This window comes from Oncorhynchus keta, unplaced genomic scaffold (genome assembly GCF_023373465.1).
Source record: "Oncorhynchus keta strain PuntledgeMale-10-30-2019 unplaced genomic scaffold, Oket_V2 Un_contig_7744_pilon_pilon, whole genome shotgun sequence".
Classification (NCBI taxonomy): domain Eukaryota; kingdom Metazoa; phylum Chordata; class Actinopteri; order Salmoniformes; family Salmonidae; genus Oncorhynchus; species Oncorhynchus keta.
In genome coordinates, this window is record NW_026289655.1 from 10,001 (window position 1) to 34,977 (window position 24,977).

General features: G+C 52.0%; 1 protein-coding gene across 3 annotated transcripts in view; it reads left to right on the top strand.

Moving 5' to 3' along the window:
• LOC127926532 (LIM domain only protein 7-like) overlaps positions 1–19,457 on the top strand; it is a 20,833-nt gene extending 1,376 nt beyond the window's left edge. For 2 of the 3 annotated variants that reach the window (XM_052511955.1, XM_052511956.1), the window contains exons 3-9: positions 8,369–8,439; positions 9,195–9,264; positions 11,972–12,078; positions 13,136–13,166; positions 15,757–15,870; positions 16,771–16,993; positions 19,333–19,457. In XM_052511955.1, the coding sequence (XP_052367915.1) occupies positions 8,369–8,439; positions 9,195–9,264; positions 11,972–12,078; positions 13,136–13,166; positions 15,757–15,870; positions 16,771–16,993; positions 19,333–19,373 (657 nt within the window). In that variant the 3' untranslated portion in view covers positions 19,374–19,457. The remainder of the gene's footprint in view (positions 1–8,368; positions 8,440–9,194; positions 9,265–11,971; positions 12,079–13,135; positions 13,167–15,756; positions 15,871–16,770; positions 16,994–19,332) is intronic. The other variant, XM_052511957.1, reaches the window with a different exon arrangement.
• The last annotated feature ends 5,520 nt before the right edge of the window (positions 19,458–24,977 follow it).

Consider the following 24,977-nt stretch of genomic DNA (forward strand, 5'->3'; position numbering starts at 1 on the left):
CAGGGAGAGGTGGCAGGCTGCGTTCTGTTCCCTCTCAGAGGTAGAGGAGAGGGGCACGAGGGGTAGGGGACAGGGAGAGGTGGCAGGCTGCGTTCTGTTCCCTCTCAGAGGAGAGGAGAGGGGCACGAGGGGGTAGGGGACAGGGAGAGGTGGCAGGCTGCGTTCTGTTCCCTCTCAGAGGTAGAGGAGAGGAGCACGAGGGGTAGGGGACAGGGAGAGGTGGCAGGCTGCGTTCTGTTCCCTCTCAGAGGTAGAGGAGAGGAGCACGAGGGGTAGGGGACTGTGACCCAGTACCATTCATATGGGGGAACAGTACCATTCAGATGGGGGAACAGTGCCATTCAGATGGGGGAACAGTGCCATTCAGATGGGGGAACAGTGCCATTCAGATGGGGGAACAGTGCCATTCAGATGGGGGAACAGTGCCATTCAGATGGGGGAACAGTGCCATTCAGATGGGGGAACAGTGCCATTCAGATGGGGGAACAGTGCCATTCAGATGGGGGAACAGTGCCATTCAGATGGGGAACAGTGCCATTCAGATGGGGGAACAGTGCCATTCAGATGGGGAACAGTGCCATTCAGATGGGGGAACAGTGCCATTCATATGGGGGAACAGTGCCCATTCAGATGGGGAACAGTGCCCATTCAGATGGGGAACAGTGCCATTCATATGGGGGAACAGTGCCCATTCAGATGGGGGAACAGTGCCCATTCAGATGGGGAACAGTGCCCATTCAGATGGGGGAACAGTGCCCATTCAGATGGGGGAACAGTGCCCATTCAGATGGGGGAACAGTGCCCATTCAGATGGGGGAACAGTGCCATTCAGATGGGGGAACAGTGCCATTCAGATGGGGAACAGTGCCATTCAGATGGGGGAACAGTGCCATTCAGATGGGGGAACAGTGCCCATTCAGATGGGGGAACAGTGCCCATTCAGATGGGGAACAGTGCCATTCAGATGGGGAACAGTGCCATTCAGATGGGGGAACAGTGCCATTCAGATGGGGGAACAGTGCCATTCAGATGGGGGAACAGTGCCCAGCACCATTCATATGGGGAATTGTGGTGTTGTGTGACAAAACTGCACATTTTTGTGTCCTTTTATTGCCCCAGCACAAGGTGCACCTGTGTAATAATAATGCTGTTTAATCATCTTGATGTGCCACACCTGTCAGGTGAATGGATTATCTTGACAGGTTTAAAATACTCACTGGTTTAAAATACTCACTGGTTTAAAATACTCACTGGTTTAATATACTCACTGGTTTAATATACTCACTGGTTTAATATACTCACTGGTTTAATATACTCACTGGTTTAATATACTCACTGGTTTAATATACTCACTGGTGTAATATACTCACTGGTTTAATATACTCACTGGTTTAATATACTCACTGGTGTAATATACTCACTGGTTTAATATACTCACTGGTTTAATATACTCACTGGTTTAATATACTCACTGGTTTAATATACTCACTGGTTTAATATACTCACTGGTTTAATATACTCACTGGTTTTAATATACTCACTGGTTTTAATATACTCACTGGTTTTAATATACTCACTGGTTTTAATATACTCACTGGTTTTAATATACTCACTGGTTTAAAATACTCACTGGTTTAATATACTCACTGGTTTAATATACTCACTGGTTTAATATACTCACTGGTTTAATATACTCACTGGTTTAATATACTCACTGGTTTAATATACTCACTGGTGTAATATACTCACTGGTTTAATATACTCACTGGTGTAATATACTCACTGGTGTAATATACTCACTGGTTTAATATACTCACTGGTGTAATATACTCACTGGTTTAATATACTCACTGGTTTTAATATACTCACTGGTTTTAATATACTCACTGGTTTTAATATACTCACTGGTTTTAATATACTCACTGGTTTAATATACTCACTGGTTTAATATACTCACTGGTTTAATATACTCACTGGTTTAATATACTCACTGGTTTAATATACTCACTGGTTTAATATACTCACTGGTGTAATATACTCACTGGTGTAATATACTCACTGGTGTAATATACTCACTGGTGTAATATACTCACTGGTGTAATATACTCACTGGTGTAATATACTCACTGGTTTAATATACTCACTGGTGTAATATACTCACTGGTGTAATATACTCACTGGTGTAATATACTCACTGGTGTAATATACTCACTGGTTTAATATACTCACTGGTGTAATATACTCACTGGTGTAATATACTCACTGGTGTAATATACTCACTGGTGTAATATACTCACTGGTTTAATATACTCACTGGTTTAATATACTCACTGGTTTAATATACTCACTGGTTTAATATACTCACTGGTGTAATATACTCACTGGTGTAATATACTCACTGGTGTAATATACTCACTGGTGTAATATACTCACTGGTGTAATATACTCACTGGTGTAATATACTCACTGGTTTAATATACTCACTGGTTTAATATACTCACTGGTTTAATATACTCACTGGTTTAATATACTCACTGGTTTAATATACTCACTGGTTTAATATACTCACTGGTTTAATATACTCACTGGTTTAATATACTCACTGGTGTAATATACTCACTGGTGTAATATACTCACTGGTGTAATATACTCACTGGTGTAATATACTCACTGGTGTAATATACTCACTGGTGTAATATACTCACTGGGTTAATATACTCACTGGGTTAATATACTCACTGGGTTAATATACTCACTGGTGTAATATACTCACTGGTGTAATATACTCACTGGTGTAATATACTCACTGGTGTAATATACTCACTGGTGTAATATACTCACTGGTGTAATATACTCACTGGTGTAATATACTCACTGGTGTAATATACTCACTGGGTTAATATACTCACTGGGTTAATATACTCACTGGGTTAATATACTCACTGGTGTAATATACTCACTGGTGTAATATACTCACTGGTGTAATATACTCACTGGTGTAATATACTCACTGGGTTAATATACTCACTGGTGTAATATACTCACTGGTGTAATATACTCACTGGGTTAATATACTCACTGGGTTAATATACTCACTGGTGTAATATACTCACTGGTGTAATATACTCACTGGTGTAATATACTCACTGGTGTAATATACTCACTGGTGTAATATACTCACTGGTGTAATATACTCACTGGTGTAATATACTCACTGGTGTAATATACTCACTGGGTTAATATACTCACTGGGTTAATATACTCACTGGGTTAATATACTCACTGGGTTAATATCACTAACAGGGTTAATATCACTAACAGGGTTAATATCACTAACAGGGTTAATATCACTAACAGGGTTAATATCACTAACAGGGTTAATATCACTAACAGGGTTAATATCACTAACAGGGTTAATATCACTAACAGGGTTAATATCACTAACAGGGTTAATATCACTAACAGGGTTAATATCACTAACAGGGTTAATATCACTAACAGGGTTAATATCACTAACAGGGTTAATATCACTAACAGGGTTAATATCACTAACAGGGTTAATATCACTAACAGGGTTAATATCACTAACAGGGTTAATATCACTAACAGGGTTAATATCACTAACAGGGTTAATATCACTAACAGGGTTAATATCACTAACAGGGTTAATATCACTAACAGGGTTAATATCACTAACAGGGTTAATATCACTAACAGGGTTAATATCACTAACAGGGTTAATATCACTAACAGGGTTAATATCACTAACAGGGTTAATATCACTAACAGGGTTAATATCACTAACAGGGTTAATATCACTAACAGGGTTAATATCACTAACAGGGTTAATATCACTAACAGGGTTAATATCACTAACAGGGTTAATATCACTAACAGGGTTAATATCACTAACAGGGTTAATATCACTAACAGGGTTAATATCACTAACAGGGTTAATATCACTAACAGGGTTAATATCACTAACAGGGTTAATATCACTAACAGGGTTAATATCACTAACAGGGTTAATATCACTAACAGGGTTAATATCACTAACAGGGTTAATATCACTAACAGGGATGGACACAATTTGAGAGATGTTTTATTTCAACACATTACATGTGTTTTTATGTTCTTTTATTTATGTTTATGTTTTATGTTCTTTTATTTATGTTTATGTTTTATGTTCTTGTTCAGTGGAGTTGACGTCTACATGAAACTATATTACGTACAAACACTTGTCTGTGGACATCTCATTACCATAACACTTCAAGTTCCTGTAAAAAAACTACCATCAGTTTTTAAATAAACACTTTTATTACCCATGATGCATCATCTAGAGGAGTAGTAGATGCAACTGTTTTAGTTTTTTACCTTTAATTTAACGAGCCAAGTCGGTTAAGTTAAATAAAGAACACATTCTAATTTACAATTAAGGTTTTCTGGGTAGTAGGTGTTCTGAGACTGGGCTTCTTGTTTTCCAACACCCCCCTTTACCCTGCTGGGCTTTCTCATCACCCCTCTTTACCCCCCTTTACCTCGCTTGGCTCTCTCTGTATCCCCCCCGCTTGGCTCTCTCTGTATCCCCCCCGCTTGGCTCTCTCTGTATCCCCCCCGCTTGGCTCTCTCTGTATCCCCCCCGCTTGGCTCTCTCTCTGTATCCCCCCCGCTTGGCTCTCTCTCTGTATCCCCGCTTGGCTCTCTCTGTATCCCCCCCGCTTGGCTCTCTCTGTATCCCCCCCCCTGCTTGGCTCTCTCTGTATCCCGCTTGGCTCTCTTTGTATCCCCCGCTTGGCTCTCTCTCTGTATCCCCCCGCTTGGCTCTCTCTCTGTATCCCCCTTGGCTCTCTCTGTATCCCCCGCTTGGCTCTCTCTGTATCCCCCCGCTTGGCTCTCTCTGTATCCCCCGCTTGGCTCTCTCTGTATCCCCCCGCTTGGCTCTCTCTCTGTATCCCCCCGCTTGGCTCTCTCTCTGTATCCCCGCTTGGCTCTCTCTGTATCCCCCCGCTTGGCTCTCTCTGTATCCCCCCTGCTTGGCTCTCTCTGTATCCCCCGCTTGGCTCTCTTTGTATCCCCCGCTTGGCTCTCTCTCTGTATCCCCCCGCTTGGCTCTCTCTCTGTATCCCCGCTTGGCTCTCTCTGTATCCCCGCTTGGCTCTCTCTGTATCCCCCCCCGCTTGGCTCTCTCTGTATCCCCCCGCTTGGCTCTCTCTGTATCCCCCCGCTTGGCTCTCTCTGTATCCCCCGCTTGGCTCTCTCTGTATCCCCCCGCTTGGCTCTCTCTGTATCCCCCCGCTTGGCTCTCTCTGTATCCCCCGCTTGGCTCTCTCTGTATCCCCCCCGCTTGGCTCTCTCTGTATCCCCCCCGCTTGGCTCTCTCTCTGTATCCCCGCTTGGCTCTCTCTCTGTACCCCCCCCGCTTGGCTCTCTCTGTATCCCCCGCTTGGCTCTCTCTGTATCCCCCCCGCTTGGCTCTCTCTGTATCCCCCGCTTGGCTCTCTCTCTGTATCCCCCCCGCTTGGCTCTCTCTCTGTATCCCCCCGCTTGGCTCTCTCTGTATCCCCGCTTGGCTCTCTCTGTATCCCCCAGCTTGGCTCTCTCTGTATCCCCCAGCTTGGCTCTCTCTGTATCCCCCGCTTGGCTCTCTCTGTATCCCCCCCCGCTTGGCTCTCTCTGTATCCCCCGCTTGGCTCTCTCTGTATCCCCCCGCTTGGCTCTCTCTGTATCCCCCGCTTGGCTCTCTCTGTATCCCCCCGCTTGGCTCTCTCTGTATCCCCCCGCTTGGCTCTCTCTGTATCCCCCCGCTTGGCTCTCTCTGTATCCCCCCCGCTTGGCTCTCTCTGTATCCCCCCGCTTGGCTCTCTCTGTATTCCCCCGCTTGGCTCTCTCTGTATTCCCCCCGCTTGGCTCTCTCTGTATTCCCCCCGCTTGGCTCTCTCTGTATCCCCCCGCTTGGCTCTCTCTGTATTCCCCCCGCTTGGCTCTCTCTGTACCCCCAGCTTGGCTCTCTCTGTATCCCCCAGCTTGGCTCTCTCTGTATCCCCCGCTTGGCTCTCTCTGTACCCCCCCCCGCTTGGCTCTCTCTGTACCCCCCCCGCTTGGCTCTCTCTGTACCCCCCGCTTGGCTCTCTCTGTACCCCCTGCTTGGCTCTCTCTGTACCCCCCTGCTTGGCTCTCTCTGTATCCCCTTCTCTGTATCCCCCGCTTGGCTCTCTCTGTACCCCCCTTGGCTCTCTCTGTACCCCCTGCTTGGCTCTCTCTGTATCCCCCGCTTGGCTCTCTCTGTATCCCCGCTTGGCACTCTGTGTCCCCCCGCTTGGCTCTCTCTGTACCCCCCGCTTGGCTCTCTCTGTATCCCCCCGCTTGGCTCTCTCTGTACCCCCCGCTTGGCTCTCTCTGTACCCCCCGCTTGGCTCTCTCTGTATCCCCCGCTTGGCGCTCTGTGTCCCCCCGCTTGGCTCTCTCTCTGTATCCCCCCCTGCTTGGCTCTCTCTGTACCCCCCCGCATGGCTCTCTCTGTATCCCCCCGCTTGGCTCTCTCTGTATCCCCCGCTTGGCTCTCTCTGTGTCCCCCGCTTGGCTCTCTCTGTACCCCCCGCTTGGCTCTCTCTGTACCCCCCCGCTTGGCTCTCTCTGTATCCCCCCGCTTGGCTCTCTCTGTATCCCCCGCTTGGCTCTCTCTGTACCCCCCGCTTGGCTCTCTCTGTATCCCCCGCTTGGCTCTCTCTGTATCCCCCCGCTTGGCTCTCTCTGTACCCCCCGCTTGGCTCTCTCTGTACCCCCGCTTGGCTCTCTCTGTACCCCCCCCGCTTGGCTCTCTCTGTATCCTTCTCTGTATCCCCGCTTGGCTCTCTCTGTACCCCCGCTTGGCTCTCTCTGTATCCCCCGCTTGGCTCTCTCTGTATCCCCGCTTGGCTCTCTCTGTATCCCCGCTTGGCGCTCTGTGTCCCCTCGCTTGGCTCTCTCTGTACCCCCTGCTTGGCTCTCTCTGTACCCCCCGCTTGGCTCTCTCTGTACCCCCCGCTTGGCGCTCTCTGTACCCCCGGCTTGGCTCTCTCTGTACCCCGCGTGGCTCTCTCTGTATTCCCCGCGTGGCTCTCTCTGTATTCCCCCGCTTGGCTCTCTCTGTATCCCCCCGCTTGGCTCTCTCTGTATCCCCCGCTTGGCTCTCTCTGTATCCCCCAGCTTGGCTCTCTCTGTATCCCCGCTTGGCTCTCTCTGTATCTCCCCCGCTTGGCTCTCTCTGTATCCCCCCCGCTTGGCTCTCTCTGTATCCCCCGCTTGGCTCTCTCTGTATCCCCCAGCTTGGCTCTCTCTGTATCCCCCCGCTTGGCTCTCTCTGTATCCCCCGCTTGGCTCTCTCTGTATCCCCAGCTTGGCTCTCTCTGTATCCCCCAGCTTGGCTCTCTCTGTATCCCCCAGCTTGGCTCTCTCTGTATCCCCCAGCTTGGCTCTCTCTGTATCCCCCCTTGGCTCTCTCTGTATCCCCCGCTTGGCTCTCTCTGTATCCCCCCCCGCTTGGCTCTCTCTGTATCCCCCCGCTTGGCTCTCTCTGTATCCCCCCCGCTTGGCTCTCTCTGTATCCCCCGCTTGGCTCTCTCTGTATCCCCCCCGCTTGGCTCTCTCTGTATCCCCCCGCTTGGCTCTCTCTGTATATCCCCCGCTTGGCTCTCTCTGTATCCCCCGCTTGGCTCTCTCTGTATCCCCCTGCTTGGCTCTCTCTGTATATCCCCCCCGCTTGGCTCTCTCTCTATATCCCCCCCCGCTTGGCTCTCTCTGTATATCCCCCCCGCTTGGCTCTCTCTGTACCCTCCCCCCGCTTGGCTCTCTCTGTACCCCCCGCTTGGCTCTCTCTCTGTATCCCCGCTTGGCTCTCTCTCTCTGTATCCCCCGCTTGGCTCTCTCTCTGTATCCCCCCCGCTTGGCTCTCTCTCTGTATCCCCCCCGCTTGGCTCTCTCTCTGTATCCCCCCGCTTGGCTCTCTCTCTGTATCCCCCGCTTGGCTCTCTCTGTATCCCCCCCGCTTGGCTCTCTCTGTATCCCCCGCTTGGCTCTCTCTCTGTATCCCCCCGCTTGGCTCTCTCTGTATCCTGTTGTCTCAGACCTTTTCAGAAGGAGCCATGTTTAAAAAAATATGAAACATTGATTTGTTTATAACTTTTTGGACTGTAACAGCAATGAGAACTAAGTAAAAAATTGTGGTAAAATGCAAAATCTGATTTAAACAAACACAATTATGCACTAGGTAAGTATAGATCATAATCTGTGATCCAAGAGGACATTTAGTAAAAACAATGTCACTTGCATGTTTGCTTGTTAATCTAAGATGTGACAGTGTTATTGTGTTCTTTCCTCTTCCTGTCTATAGGAAGTGACAAATAAATCATTCGGAAGCAACAACTTCCGCTCTGCTCTGGAGAATGGAGTCCTGCTCTGCCAGTGAGTATTATGGGAACTGTAGTGTATATATCTGGAGAATGGAGTCCTTTCTGCCAGTGAGTATTATGGGAACTGGAGTGTATATATCTGGAGAATGGAGTCCTTTCTGCCAGTGAGTATTATGGGAACTGGAGTGTATATATCTGGAGAATGGAGTCCTGCTCTGCCAGTGAGTATTATGGGAACTGTAGTGTATATATCTGGAGAATGGAGTCCTGCTCTGTCAATGAGTATTATGGGAACTGTAGTGTATATATCTGGAGAATGGAGTCCTGCTCTGCCAGTGAGTATTATGGGAACTGTAGTGTATATATCTGGAGAATGGAGTCCTGCTCTGCCAGTGAGTATTATGGGAACTGTAGTGTATATATCTGGAGAATGGAGTCCTGCTCTGCCAGTGAGTATTATGGGAACTGTAGTGTATATATCTGGAGAATGGAGTCCTGCTCTGCCAGTGAGTATTATGGGAACTGTAGTGTATATATCTGGAGAATGGAGTCCTGCTCTGCCAGTGAGTATTATGGGAACTGTAGTGTATATATCTGGAGAATGGAGTCCTGCTCTGCCAGTGAGTATTATGGGAACTGTAGTGTATATATCTGGAGAATGGAGTCCTGCTCTGCCAGTAGTGATAAATGAATCCCATAGGCTGTGGTTCTATACACACCTTAGTGGTTTAAGTACCAGGTCCTGGTGTGGTCGATGGTCACGCTGTCTAACTCGTCTGTTCTTCCCTCTGTCCCTCCCTTTCTCAGTCTAATCAACCAGTTGAAACCAGGCCTTATTAAGAGGGTGAACACGCTGTCTACTCCAATGGCCGGACTGGTGAGTTCACTGCGTGTAGCCGTTCTACATTTCATATGAGAAGGCAGAGGGATCTATTGTCTGCCAGGGTGACAGTAGTTAGACGACCCGGGTCTTTCAGGAAGTCGTCCTCTGTGGTTTCCTGCTTGTCGCTCGGCGGTTCCTGCTTAGTGTGACAGATCTGAAACTGTCTAAGGATCTAGTGATGTGGTGAACATGACAAACCTGAGTGGGGCTGAGTGGGGCTGAGTGGGGCTGAGTGGGGCTGAGTGGGGCTGAGTGGGGCTGAGTGGGGCTGAGTGGGGCTGAGTGGGGCTGAGTGGGGCTGAGTGGGGCTGAGTGGGGCTGAGTGGGGCTGGGTTCAGAGGTCAAACTGTCAGGTTCCACTTGTTTGGAATAATCCTGGAAAGCTATTAAGAGACTCCTCCCACCAGTCACATGATCATCCTTAGGCCAAGCCTTCTGATTGTTCTGTATGGTAACTCCCAGTACTGCTCCTCCCCCTCTGCTCCTCCCCTCTGCTCCTCCCCTCTGCCCCTCACCTCTCTGCCCCTCACCTCTCTGCCCCTCTCCTCTCTGCCCCTCTCCTCTCTGCCCCTCTCCTCTCTGCCCCTCTCCTCTCTGCCCCTCTCCTCTCTGCCCCTCTCCTCTCTGCCCCTCTCCTCTCTGCCCCTCTCCTCTCTGCCCCTCTCCTCTCTGCCCCTCTCCTCTCTGCTCCCCCCCTCTGCCCCTCACCTCTCTGCCCCTCACCTCTCTGCCCCTCTCCTCTCTGCCCCTCTCCTCTCTGCCCCTCTCCTCTCTGCCCCTCTCCTCTCTGCCCCTCTCCTCTCTGCCCCTCTCCTCTCTGCCCCTCTCCTCTCTGCCCCTCTCCTCTCTGCCCCTCTCCTCTCTGCCCCTCTCCTCTCTGCCCCTCTCCTCTCTGCCCCTCTCCTCTCTGCCCCTCTCCCTCTGCCCCTCTCCTCTCTGCCCCTCTCCTCTCTGCCCCTCTCCTCTCTGCCCCTCTCCTCTCTGCCCCTCTCCTCTCTGCCCCTCTCCTCTCTGCCCCTCTCCTCTCTGCCCCTCTCCTCTCTGCCCCTCTCCTCTCTGCCCCTCTCCTCTCTGCCCCTCTCCTCTCTGCCCCTCTCCTCTCTGCTCCTCCCCTCTGCCCCTCACCTCTCTGCCCCCCACCTCTCTGCCCCTCTCCTCTCAGCCCCCCTCCTCTCTGCCCCTCTCCTCTCTGCCCCTCTCCTCTCTGCCCCTCTCCTCTCTGCCCCTCTCCTCTCTGACCCTCTCCTCTCTGCCCCTCTCCTCTCTGCCCCTCTCCCTCTGCCCCTCACCTCTCTGCCCCTCTCCTCTCTGCCCCTCTCCTCTCTGCCCCTCACCTCTCTGCCCCTCTCCTCTCTGCCCCTCTCCTCTCTGCCCCTCTCCTCTCTGCCCCTCTCCTCTCTGCCCCTCCCCTCTCTGCCCCTCCCCTCTCTGCCCCTCCCCTCTCTGCCCCTCTCCTCTCTGCCCCTCTCCTCTCTGCCCCTCACCTCTCTGCCCCTCTCCTCTCTCTGCCCCTCACCTCTCTGCCCCTCACCTCTCTGCCCCTCACCTCTCTGCCCCTCACCTCTCTGCCCCTCACCTCTCTGCCCCTCACCTCTCTGCCCCGCACCTCTCTGCCCCTCACCTCTCTGCCCCGCCCCTCTCTGCCCCGCCCTCTCTGCCCCGCCCCTCTCTGCCCCGCCCCTCTCTGCCCCGCCCCTCTCTGCCCCGCCCCTCTCTGCCCCGCCCCTCTCTGCCCCTCACCTCTCTGCCCCTCACCTCTCTGCCCCTCTCCTCTCTGCCCCTCACCTCTCTGCCCCTCTCTGCCCCTCTCTGCCCCTCTCCTCTCTGCCCCTCTGCCCCTCTCCTCTCTCTGCCCCTCTCTGCCCCTCTCCTCTCTGCCCCTCTCTGCCCCTCTCTGCCCCTCTCTGCCCCTCTCCTCTCTGCCCCTCACCTCTCTGCCCCTCTCCTCTCTGCCCCTCACCTCTCTGCCCCTCTCCTCTCTGCCCCTCTCCTCTCTGCCCCTCTCCTCTCTGCCCCTCACCTCTCTGCCCCTCTCCTCTCTGCCCCTCACCTCTCTGCCCCTCTCCTCTCTGCCCCTCTCCTCTCTGCCCCTCTCCTCTCTGCCCCTCTCCTCTCTGCCCCTCTCCTCTCTGCCCCTCTCCTCTCTGCCCCTCTCTGCCCCGCCCCTCTCTGCCCCTCTCCTCTCTGCCCCTCACCTCTCTGCCCCTCACCTCTCTGCCCCTCTCCTCTCTGCCCCTCTCCTCTCTGCCCCTCTCCTCTCTGCCCCTCTCCTCTCTGCCCCTCACCTCTCTGCCCCTCTCCTCTCTGCCCCTCTCCTCTCTGCCCCTCACCTCTCTGCCCCTCACCTCTCTGCCCCTCTCCTCTCTGCCCCTCTCCTCTCTGCCCCTCTCCTCTCTGCCCCTCTCCTCTCTGCCCCTCTCCTCTCTGCCCCTCTCCTCTCTGCCCCTCTCCTCTCTGCCCCTCACCTCTCTGCCCCTCTCCTCTCTGCCCCTCTCCTCTCTGCCCCTCTCCTCTCTGCCCCTCTCCTCTCTGCCCCTCTCCTCTCTGCCCCTCTCCTCTCTGCCCCTCACCTCTCTGCCCCTCTCCTCTCTGCCCCTCACCTCTCTGCCCCTCACCTCTCTGCCCCTCTCCTCTCTGCCCCTCTCCTCTCTGCCCCTCCCCTCTCTGCCCCTCCCCTCTCTGCCCCGCCCCTCTCCTCCAGGACAATGTGAATGTGTTTCTGAGAGCGTGTGGTACACTCGGTCTACACGAGGCTCAGCTGTTTCATCCTGGAGACCTGCAAGACCTGTCCACACGCGCTACACTCAGGTAAAACGCCTTTTATTTGGTCAATATATATATTATTATTTGTAGAACAAATCAAATGGAAGTGAAGGATTAATATGGTTTTCATCCCCAGCTGCTGGACTTATAGTGATGTTAGACGGTGCCTGTTTGTTTTAGACGGTGCCTGTTTGGTTTAGACGGTGCCTGTTTGGTTTAGACGGTGCCTGTTTGGTTTAGACGGTGCCTGTTTGGTTTAGACGGTGCCTGTTTGGTTTAGACGGTGCCTGTTTGGTTTAGACGGTGCCTGTTTGTTAGACGGTGCCTGTTTGGTTTAGACGGTGCCTGTTTGGTTTAGACGGTGCCTGTTTGGTTTAGACGGTGCCTGTTTGGTTTAGACGGTGCCTGTTTGGTTTAGACGGTGCCTGTTTGTTAGACGGTGCCTGTTTGTTAGACGGTGCCTGTTTGTTAGACGGTGCCTGTTTGTTAGACGGTGCCTGTTTGGTTTAGACGGTGCCTGTTTGGTTAGACGGTGCCTGTTTGGTTAGACGGTGCCTGTTTGGTTTAGACGGTGCCTGTTTGGGTTAGACGGTGCCTGTTTGGGTTAGACGGTGCCTGTTGGGTTAGACGGTGCCTGTTTGGTTAGACGGTGCCTGTTGGGTTAGACGGTGCCTGTTGGTTAGACGGTGCCTGTTGGTTAGACGGTGCCTGTTTGGTTTAGACGGTGCCTGTTGGTTAGACGGTGTTTAATGTATTTATTGGCCAGCGTCTCACTGGTTGGAACGTTATTGTACACGGACTGGACTCACTAATGACATGCTGCGCACACTGGCCTGTGGTTGTGTATATCGGGTTATACAGCCAGTTCTGTGTTATCACTGATTGCATGGTGTTGATAGTGGGTTGTTTGACTTGGCAGCTAAATCACGTGGCGAGATGAGTAGTCCACAGTGTGGTGTTTCACATGAGTCCTATCAGACTATTTAAACAGAATACTATTGTATAGACCGTCTATAATAGATCACCTTTTTGTTAAGTGAGAAGCCAGTTAGTCAGTGTGTGTCGTCTTTGCTCGGACTAAGAGATCTCATTTTCTTCTCAGGTGTGCAGAGAGCGAAAGGAGGCTGAAAAACGTAAGTGGATTTGTACTTGAATTGTTTGTGTTCACTGAAAGGTATTGAGCTGTAACTTGGAACTGTCATAATTCCCATCGCAGAATCTCTCACTGTGTAACAGCCCTGCTGCGACTGTCTATTCTATGTCGTGACGGGGAGCGGCCTGTCCTCTAGTCTACGGGGAGCGGTCCTGCTGTGACTGTTCTCTAGTCTACGTCGTGACGGGGAGCGGCCCTGCTACGGCTGTTCTCTAGTCTACGTCGTGACGGGGAGCGGCCCTGCTACGACTGTTCTCTAGTCTACGTCGTGACGGGAGCGGCCTGTCTAGTCTACGTTGTGACGGGAGCGGCCTGTCTAGTCTACGTCGTGACGGGGAGCGGCCTGTCTAGTCTACGGGGAGCGGCCCTGCTACTGCTGTTCTCTAGTCTACGTCGTGACGGGAGCGGCCCTGCTACGACTGTTCTCTAGTCTACGGGGAGCGGCCCTGCTACGGCTGTTCTCTAGTCTACGTCGTGACGGGGAGCGGCCCTGCTACGACTGTTCTCTAGTCTACGTCGTGACGGGGAGCGGCCTGTCTAGTCTACGTCGTGACGGGGAGCGGCCTGTCTAGTCTACGGGGAGCGGCCCTGCTGCGACTGTTCTCTAGTCTACGTCGTGACGGAGCGGCCTGTCCTCTAGTCTACGGGGAGCGGCCCTGCTGCGACTGTTCTCTAGTCTACGTCGTGACGGGGAGCGGCCCTGCTACGACTGTTCTCTAGTCTACGTCGTGACGGGGAGCGGCCTGTTCTCTAGTCTACGTCGTGACGGGAGCGGCCTGTTCTCTGTCTCGTCGTGACGGGAGCGGCCTGTTCTCTAGTCTACGTCGTGACGGGAGCGGCCTGTTCTCTAGTCTACGGGACGGGAGCGGCCTGTTCTCTAGTCTACGTCGTGACGGGGAGCGGCCTGTTCTCTCTAGTCTACGTCGTGACGGGAGCGGCCTGTTCTCTAGTCTCGCGGACGGGACGTCGTGACGGGACGCCTGTTCTCTAGTCTACGTCGTGACGGGAGCGGCCTGTTCTCTAGTCTACGTCGTGACGGGAGCGGCCTGTTCTCTAGTCTACGTCGTGACGGGAGCGGCCTGTTCTCTAGTCTACGTCGTGACGGGAGCGGCCTGTTCTCTAGTCTACGTCGTGACGGGGGAGCGGCCTGTTCTCTAGTCTACGTCGTGACGGGAGCGGCCTGTTCTCTAGTCTACGTCGTGACGGGAGCGGCCTGTTCTCTAGTCTACGTCGTGACGGGGGGAGCGGCCTGTTCTCTAGTCTACGTCGTGACGGGAGCGGCCTGTTCTCTAGTCTACGTCTGACGGGAGCGGCCTGTTCTCTAGTCTACGTCGTGACGGGGAGCGGCCTGTTCTCTAGTCTACGTCGTGACGGGAGCGGCCTGTTCTCTAGTCTACGTCGTGACGGGAGCGGCGGTCTACGTCGTGACGGGGAGCGGCCTGTTCTCTAGTCTACGTCGTGACGGGGAGCGGCCTGTTCTCTAGTCTACGTCGTGACGGGGAGCGGCCTGTTCTCTAGTCTACGTCGTGACGGGGAGCGGCCTGTTCTCTAGTCTACGTCGTGACGGGGAGCGGCCTGTTCTCTAGTCTACGTCGTGACGGGGAGCGGCCTGTTCTCTAGTCTACGTCGTGACGGGGAGCGGCCTGTTCTCTAGTCTACGTCGTGACGGGGAGCGGCCTGTTCTCTAGTCTACGTCGTGACGGGGAGCGGCCTGTTCTCTAGTCTACGTCGTGACGGGGAGCGGCCTGTTCTCTAGTCTACGTCGTGACGGGGAGCGGCCTGTTCTCTAGTCTACGTCGTGACGGGAGCGGCCTGTTCTCTAGTCTACGTCGTGACGGGAGCGGCCTGTTCTCTAGTCTACGTCGTGACGGGAGCGGCCTGTTCTCTAGTCTACGTCGTGACGGGAGCGGCCTGTTCTCTAGTCTACGTCGTGACGGGAGCGGCCTGTTCTCTAGTCTACTGACGGGGAGCGGCCTGTTCTCTAGTCTACGTCGTGACGGGAGCGGCCTGTTCTCTAGTCTACGTCGTGACGGGGAGCGGCCTGTTCTCTAGTCTACGTCGTGACGGGAGCGGCCTGTTCTCTAGTCTACGTCGTGACGGGGAGCGGCCTGTTCTCTAGTCTACGTCGTGACGGGAGCGGCCTGTTCTCTAGTCTACGTCGTGACTGGGAGCGGCCTGTTCTCTAGTCTACGTCGTGACGGGAGCGGCCTGTTCTCTAGTCTACGTCGTGACGGGAGCGGCCTGTTCTCTAGTCTACGTCGTGACGGGAGCGGCCTGTTCTCTAGTCTACGTCGTGACGGGAGCGGCCTGTTCTCTAGTCTACGTCGTGACAGGGAGCGGCCTGTTCTCTAGTCTACGTCGTGACGGGGAGCGGCCTGTTCTCTAGTCTACGTCGTGACGGGGAGCGGCCTGTTCTCTAGTCTACGTCGTGACGGGGAGCGGCCTGTTCTCTAGTCTACGTCGTGACGGGGAGCGGCCTGTTCTCTAGTCTGTCGTGACGGGGAGCGGCCTGTTCTCTACATAATAATGAAGGATAAAGTTCCCGCCCAAAGCTGTGATCTCTCCTCCAGGTTCTAATCACCATCTACTGGCTGGGTCGGAAGGCCCAGGCGGATCCCTTCTACTCTGGCCCTCAGCTCAACCTCAAAGCATTCGAGGGACTACTGGGCATCGCTCTGTCCAAGGTAACACGCTCCCTCACCTTAACCCTCAGCTCAACCTCAAGGCCTTCTAGGGACCACTAAGCGTAGCTCTATGGTGTGGTACTGCTCCTCTGTCTGTACCCCAGACCTGAACCCACTGGGTTTCTCTGTCTGTACCCCAGACCTGAACCCACTGGGTTTATCTCTGTCTGTACCCCAGACCTGAACCCACTGGGTTTATCTCTGTCTGTACCCCAGACCTGAACCCACTGGGTTTATCTCTCTCTGTACCCCAGACCTGAACCCACTGGGTTTTCTCTGTCTGTACCCCAGACCTGAACCCACTGGGTTTATCTCTGTCTGTACCCCAGACCTGAACCCACTGGGTTTATCTCTGTCTGTACCCCAGACCTGAACCCACTGGGTTTATCCCTGTCTGTACCCCAGACCTGAACCCACTGGGTTTATCTCTGTCTGTACCCCAGACCTGAACCCACTGGGTTTATCTCTGTCTGTACCCCAGACCTGAACCCACTGGGTTTATCTATCTGTACCCCAGACCTGAACCCACTGGGTTTATCCCTGTCTGTACCCCAGACCTGAACCCACTGGGTTTATCTCTCTCTGTACCCCAGACCTGAACCCACTGGGTTTATCTCTCTGTACCCCAGACCTGAACCCACTGGGTTTATCTCTCTGTACCCCAGACCTGAACCCACTGGGTTTATCTCTGTCTGTACCCCAGACCTGAACCCACTGGGTTTATCTCTGTCTGTGGTACTGCTCCTCTGTCTGTACCCCACACCTGGGGCTAATACATGTACTTTGCCCTGTACAACTGAACCAATGGATATTTATAAACATGCAAACTCAAAGCTAAATAAAAATGTGTCCCCTGTGTCCCCTGTGTCCCCTGTGTCCCCTGTGTCCCCTGTGTCCCAGGCTCTAGAAGAAACCCCCAGAGGCAGTGTAACAGACAGGGACTACAGTGACGTGATCTACCCAGAGAGGGATGATGAGCTGCTGCCTCTAACCCGGTCCCAGACACCCGGCTACAGCAGAGAGGACTCCGTAGAGAGCTTGAACTCGGCCCTGAGCTTTGACTCGGCGGAGTCCCGTACCCTCAGCTGTATCTCTGACTCCATCCTGAGGGCCGGCAGCGAGGGTAACGTCTGGAATATGTTGTTGTAGTCGACAGCGTTGGCTGGTTTTTAGTCAGAATTACGGTCAACGCAGGATGTGGGGAGTTTACCGGTCGATACGAAAAATACGCTACCAACAGAATCCGAAGTTAACGGTCACAATATTAGTAGTCACTGTCAGGAATGTCTCTCTGCCCAGAGAAGGACGTGCTTACGGCCACAGCCTTTTCCCCGCCCCGTCCTGCCAGCCCTCTCCTCTCAGTGAGACATTCCATCGGGTTCCACACGGGTCTGATAATGGGCTCATGCCTGGAGCGGGCCGGAGGTGGGGCGCAGGACGCTAGAGGCACCCTATTCCCTACGAAGTGCACTACTATAGACTAGAGCCCTATTCCCTACGTAGTGCACTACTATAGACTAGAGCCCTATTCCCTACGTAGTGCACTACTATAGACTAGAGCCCTATTCCCTACGTAGTGCACTACTATAGACTAGAGCCCTATTCCCTACGTAGTGCACTACTATAGACTAGAGCCCTATTCCCTACGTAGTGCACTACTATAGACTAGAGCCCTATTCCCTACGTAGTGCACTACTATAGACTAGAGGCACCCTATTCCCTACGTAGTGCACTACTATAGACTAGAGCCCTATTCCCTACGTAGTGCACTACTATAGACTAAATAATAATAATAATATATGAGCCCTTTTATCCAAGCGACTTACAGTCATGTGTGCATACATTCTACGTATGGGTGGTAGATAGAACCCACTACCCTGGCGTTACAAGCGCCATGCTCTACCAACTGAGCCACAGAAGGACCACTAGCCCTGTTCCCTATTGCCGCTCCACCGATGGCTGTCTAGGTTCGGTGCCTTCTCTCTGGCGGCTGTCTAGAGCCTATTCTCTACTGTAGTTGCCTTCTCTCTGATGGCTGACTAGAGCGGTGCCTATTCCCTGTCGGGTGTTGTCTACTATAGACGGCTGTCTATTCCCTACTGTAGTGCCTTCTCTCACTACTTAGGGAGCCCTATTCCCTGGCGGCTGTCAAGGTTCGGTGCCTACTATAGGTCTAGAGCTCCTGTCTAGGTTCGGTGCCTTCTCTCTGGCGGCCTAGGTTAGTGCCTTCTACTCTAGCTGTCTAGAGCGGTGCCTTCTCTCTGGCGGCTGTCTAGTGCCTTCTCTCTGGCGGCTGTCTAGGTTAGAGCCTTCTCTCTGGCGGCTGTCTAGGTTCGGAATAGGTGCTCCATTTGGGACCCTGTCTAGGTTCGTGCCTTAGCCTCTGGCGGCTGTTGGCTTCTGGCTGTTAGTTGCCTTCTCTCTGATGGCTGTCTAGGTTCGGTGCCTTCTCTCTGATGGCTGTCTAGGTTCGGTGCCTTCTCTCTGATGGCTGTCTAGGTTCGTTGCCTTCTCTCTGATGGCTGTCTAGGTTCGGTGCCTTCTCTCTGCTGTCGGCTGTCTGGCGGTTCTAGGGTGCCTTCTCTCTGATGGCTGTCTAGGTTCGGTGCCTTCTCTCTGTTGGCTGTCTAGGTTCGTTGCCTTCTCTCTGATGTCTGTCTAGGTTCGGTGCCTTCTCTCTGATGGCTGTCTAGGTTCGGTGCCTTCTCTCTGATGGCTGTCTAGGTTCGGTGCCTTCTCTCTGATGGCTGTCTAGGTTCGGTGCCTTCTCTCTGATGGCTGTCTAGGTTCGTTGCCTTCTCTCTGATGGCTGTCTAGGTTCGTTGCCTTCTCTCTGGCGGCTGTCTAGGTTCGTTGCCTTCTCTCTGACGGCTGTCTAGGTTCGGTGCCTTCTCTCTGGCGGCTGTCTAGGTTCGGTGCCTTCTCTCTGGCGGCTGTCTAGGTTTGTTGCCTTCTCTCTGGCGGCTGTCTAGGTTTGTTGCCTTCTCTCTGGCGGCTGTCTAGGTTCGTTGCCTTCTCTCTGGCGGCTGTCTAGGTTTGTTGCCTTCTCTCTGGCGGCTGTCTGGGTTTGTTGCCTTCTCTCTGGCGGCTGTCTGGGTTGTTGCCTTCTCTCTGATGGCTGTCTGGGTTTGTGCCTTCTCTCTGGCGGCTGTCTAGGTTTGTTGCCTTCTCTCTGGCGGCTGTCTGGGCCTTCTCTCTGGTGCCTCTCTCTGGCCTTCTCTCGGCTGTCTAGGTTCGTTGCCTTCTCTCTGGCGGCTGTCTAGGTTCGGTGCCTTCTCTCTGGCGGCTGTCTAGGTTCGGTGCCTTCTCTCTGATGGCTGTCTAGGTTTGTTGCCTTCTCTCTGGCGGCTGTCTAGGTTTGTTGCCTTCTCTCTGGCGGCTGTCTGGGTTCGGTGCCTTCTCTCTATTGGACTCCTACTGGTCTGTGAGCTTCTCTCTCTCTCTCTCCTCTCCTCTCCCCAGACTCCAGCAGTGACGTGGAGGCGGAGAACTCTTTAGGATGAAGGCGGCCGGGGGTAGAGAATCGGGACTGAGGAACTGGGGCAACGTACCTGCACCCTTCCAGAGGAAGACACGTGAGGAAAACCTCTGATGGCTGTAAGGGCTGCCTCCCTGAGCTGTCCCCTCACCAGGTACTGTGATGTCATACCTACCCCATGACTGTTTTAAAGAATAATTGTTAATCTTCGTTTAGTTAGTTGCCTTACCTGAGGACCACGTTTAGTTTTCTGCTCGTTGAATTTGCATGGTGTGTAGGTGTCAACGTGCTGATGTAATGCGCGTCAACGTGCTGATGTAAGGGCTGCCTCCCAACGTGCTGATGTGATGCATACCTACCCATGACGTGCTGATGTAATGCGCGTCAACGTGCTGATGTAATGCGCGACCAACGTGCTGATGTAATGCGCGTCCAACGTGCTGATGTTGCTAGCGTCACCGTGCTGATGTAACGCGCGTCAACGTGCTGATGTAATGCGCGTCAACGTGCTGATGTAATGCGCGTCAACGTGCTGATGTCATGCGCGTCAACGTGCTGATGTCATGCGCGTCGTTGTGTTTTCTACATTCCAGGAAGTTGGAATCGACTGTTTAAAAATAAAAAAAACATTGTCACATTACGAACCGAACCTCATGTTGTTGACCTAACTCTGATTGCTGATTTGCTTACCATAGCGACAGCGACTCGGACGCCGACCGGCCCCAGCCTGACGTCGTCGTGGACGACCTGGCCAGTCGAAGGTTCCGCTCCCCTTCACCAGCCACACCCACAAATTTTGCGGTACCCATGAGCCCGCAGGGCACGTTGAGGCTGTGGACTGGAAGCCCTCGCCTGTTTAGGATTGACTCCCCTCCCAGACACACCGCAGTGTTCTCTCCCAGGTCAGACGGGGAGAGAGAGAGGCGTTCGTGTTTAATGGCTTTATATCAGGGTTGTGATTGTCATCAAGCTAACGGCTACTGAAACATCTAGCATGAGGCCGGTCCTATCAACAAGCTAACGGCTACTGAAACATCTAGCATGAGGCCGGTCCTGTCATCAAGCTAACGGCTACTGAAACAACTAGCATGAGGCCGGTCCTGTCATCAAGCTAACGGCTACTGAAACAACTAGCATGAGGCCGGTCCTATCAACAAGCTAACGGCTACTGAAACAACTAGCATGAGGCCGGTCCTATCAACAAGCTAACGGCTACTGAAACAACTAGCATGAGGCCGGTCCTATCAACAAGCTAACGGCTACTGAAACAACTAGCATGAGGCCGGTCCTGTCATCAAGCTAACGGCTACTGAAACAACTAGCATGAGGCCGGTCCTGTCATCAAGCTAACGGCTACTGAAACAACTAGCATGAGGCCGGTCCTGTCATCAAGCTAACGGCTACTGAAACAACTAGCATGAGGCCGGTCCTGTCATCAAGCTAACGGCTACTGAAACAACTAGCATGAGGCCGGTCTTGTCATCACGCTAACAGCTAATGAAACAACTAGCATGAGGCCGGTCTTGTCATCACGCTAACAGCTAATGAAACAACTAGCATGAGGCCGGTCCTGTCATCAAGCTAACGGCTAATAAAACTACTAGCGTGAGGCTTGACGTTTGTCTGGATTACTGACATTTCATTTTCTTCAACTGCCACAGGTGGTTTGTTTACTCTGGGTCTGTCTTTGTACCCTTTAGGCTCCAACAAACAAGTTTGGTGAAATACGATGAAGTAGTTTGCCTGTTTCCATGACATTCCTGGAACAGAGCTAGCTGTTTTCCACTAACCCTGGTCGTGCTCAACATGGGTATGTAGTGTTGAACTGTGAAAGGTGTGGCTGCTCCTAACTCTACCCGAAGCCCTGGGTGCTTGTGACAGTGTTTAGTTGGCGTATTGTCCACCTCAGAGTGTTGACGACTACTATAACACAGACGGCTCTGGTTAGCAGCAGTTCCACAGCGTTGTGTGACCAGTGCTCCTAACTCTTTACTCGACGCCTCGCTGTAAGGGACTCGCTGTGTTTTGTATTGGGAATGTCCACTGTTAACACGGACGGCTGTCGGTCTGTCCTCTGGTTCAACAGCAGCAGTACTGCAGCGTCTCCGTTCCTCCCAACCCGTTCCACGACCCCCGTCTTCCATCACCCCCACCCTCTTCTCCGAGGTGGAGCGCTCTATCGACGAGGAACTCCTCCTGATGGAGCTGTGTGGGGAAGACTCTGAGGAGGGGCGAGAGGATCCTGACCCTGTCAAAGATGATCTGTATGCTCGGCGGTTGGAACTAGCCCTCCACCAGACGACCTTCAACCCTGGCTACAACCGCTTCCTGCCCCGCTATTGGACTCCCGAGGAGGAGGTGCACGTCAGGACCATCAGGCTGGGCTCTCAGAGGAGACCCTGGTACCACAAGATGTACAGATTGAGGTCTGGATCTGTCCCGTTACTGTGGGATGTGGTTGGGTTTGAATAATCCTGACTCTACCCCTAACCCTGGTACAGGAACTGGGTTTGAATAATCCTGAGTCTATCCCTAACCCTGGTACAGGAACTGGGTTTGAATAATCCTGAGTCTATCCCTAACCCTGGTACAGGAACTGGGTTTGAATAATCCTGACTCTATCCCTAACCCTGGTACAGGAACTGGGTTTGAATAATCCTGACTCTATCCCTAACCCTGGTACAGGAACTGGGTTTGAATAATCCTGACTCTATCCCTAACCCTGGTACAGGAACTGGGTTTGAATAATCCTGACTCTATCCCTAACCCTGGTACAGGAACTGGGTTTGAATAATCCTGACTCTATCCCTAACCCTGGTACAGGAACTGGGTTTGAATAATCCTAACTCTATCCCTAACCCTGGTACAGGAACTGGGTTTGAATAATCCTGACTCTATCCCTAACCCTGGTACAGGAACTGGGTTTGAATAATCCTGACTCTATCCCTAACCCTGGTACAGGAACTGGGTTTGAATAATCCTGACTCTATCCCTAACCCTGGTACAGGAACTGGGTTTGAATAATCCTAACTCTATCCCTAACCCTGGTACTGGGTCATGACTGGGTTTGAATAATCCTGACTCTACCCCTAACCCTGGTACAGGAACTGGGTTTGAATAATCCTGACTCTATCCCTAACCCTGGTACAGGAACTGGGTTTGAATAATCCTGACTCTATCCCTAACCCTGGTACAGGAACTGGGTTTGAATAATCCTGACTCTATCCCTAACCCTGGTACAGGAACTGGGTTTGAATAATCCTGACTCTATCCTAACCCTGGTACAGGAACTGGGTTTGAATAATCCTAACTCTATCCCTAACCCTGGTACAGGAACTGGGTTTGAATAATCCTGACTCTATCCCTAACCCTGGTACAGGAACTGGGTTTGAATAATCCTGACTCTATCCCTAACCCTGGTACAGGAACTGGGTTTGAATAATCCTGACTCTATCCCTAACCCTGGTACAGGAACTGGGTTTGAATAATCCTAACTCTATCCCTAACCCTGGTACTGGGTCATGACTGGGTTTGAATAATCCTGACTCTACCCCTAACCCTGGTACAGGAACTGGGTTTGAATAATCCTGACTCTATCCCTAACCCTGGTACAGGAACTGGGTTTGAATAATCCTGACTCTATCCCTAACCCTGGTACAGGAACTGGGTTTGAATAATCCTGACTCTATCCCTAACCCTGGTACAGGAACTGGGTTTGAATAATCCTGACTCTATCCCTAACCCTGGTACAGGAACTGGGTTTGAATAATCCTGACTCTATCCCTAACCCTGGTACAGGAACTGGGTTTGAATAATCCTGACTCTATCCCTAACCCTGGTACAGGAACTGGGTTTGAATAATTCTGACTCTATCCCTAACCCTGGTACAGGAACTGGGTTTGAATAATCCTGACTCTATCCCTAACCCTGGTACAGGAACTGGGTTTGAATAATCCTGACTCTATCCCTAACCCTGGTACAGGAACTGGGTTTGAATAATCCTGACTCTATCCCTAACCCTGGTACAGGAACTGGGTTTGAATAATCCTGACTCTATCCCTAACCCTGGTACAGGAACTGGGTTTGAATAATCCTGACTCTATCCCTATCCCTGGTACTGGGTCATGACAGGGTCATGACTGAGTTTGAATAATCCTGACTATCCCTAACCCTGGTACAGGTAGATGTGGGTTTTGTGCCATGGCTGGGTTCGATTTAAGCTGGGTTTGGATAATGCTTGACGTTTACGTTTGGTGTTCAACACTTGTGTGAGAACCAGAATCCCTCAATGCTAATCATTAAGAGCCTCTCTGTGTAATCCCCTGTGTGAGAGAACCAGAATCCCTCAATGCTAATCATTAAGAGCCTCTCTGTGTAATCCCCTGTGTGAGAACCAGAATCCCTCAATGCTAATCATTAAGAGCCTCTCTGTGTAATCCCCTGTGTGAGAGAACCAGAATCCCTCAATGCTAATCATTAAGAGCCTCTCTGTGTAATCCCCTGTGTGAGAACCAGAATCCCTCAATGCTAATCATTAAGAGCCTCTCTGTGTAATCCCCTGTGTGAGAGAACCAGAATCCCTCAATGCTAATCATTAAGAGCCTCTCTGTAATCCCCTGTGTGAGAACCAGAATCCCTCAATGCTAATCATTAAGAGCCTCTCCATGTAATCCCATGTGTGAGAGAACCAAAATCCCTCAATGCTAATCATTAAGAGCCTCTCTGTGTAATCCCTGTGTGTGAGAACCAGAATCCCTCAATGCTAATCATTAAAAGCCTCTCCATGTAATCCCTGTGTGAGAGAACCAGAATCCCTCAATGCTAATCATTAAGAGCCTCTCTGTGTAATCCCCTGTGTGAGAACCAGAATCCTCAATGCTAATCATTAAAAGCCTCTCCATGTAATCCCCTGTGTGAGAACCAGAATCCCTCAATGCTAATCATTAAGGGCCTCTCTGTGTAATCCCCTGTGTGAGAGAACCAGAATCCCTCAATGCTAATCATTAAGAGCCTCTCTGTGTAATCCCCTGTGTGAGAGAACCAGAATCCCTCAATGCTAATCATTATAAGCCTCTCAGTGTAATCCCCTGTGTGAGAACCAGAATCCCTCAATGCTAATCATTAAGAGCCTCTCTGTGTAATCCCCTGTGTGAGGGAACCAGAATCCCTCAATGCTAATCATTAAGAGCCTCTCTGTGTAATCCCCTGTGTGAGGGAACCAGAATCCCTCAATGCTAATCATTAAGAGCCTCTCTGTGTAATCCCCTGTGTGAGAACCAGAATCCCTCAATGCTAATCATTAAGAGCCTCTCTGTGTAATCCCCTGTGTGAGAGAACCAGAATCCCTCAATGCTAATCATTAAGAGCCTCTCTGTGTAATCCCCTGTGTGAGAGAACCAGAATCCCTCAATGCTAATCATTAAGAGCCTCTCTGTGTAATCCCCTGTGTGAGAACCAGAATCCCTCAATGCTAATCATTAAGAGCCTCTCTGTGTAATCCCCTGTGTGAGAACCAGAATCCCTCAATGCTAATCATTAAGAGCCTCTCTGTGTAATCCCCTGTGTGAGAGAACCAGAATCCCTCAATGCTAATCATTAAGAGCCTCTCTGTGTAATCCCCCTGTGAGAG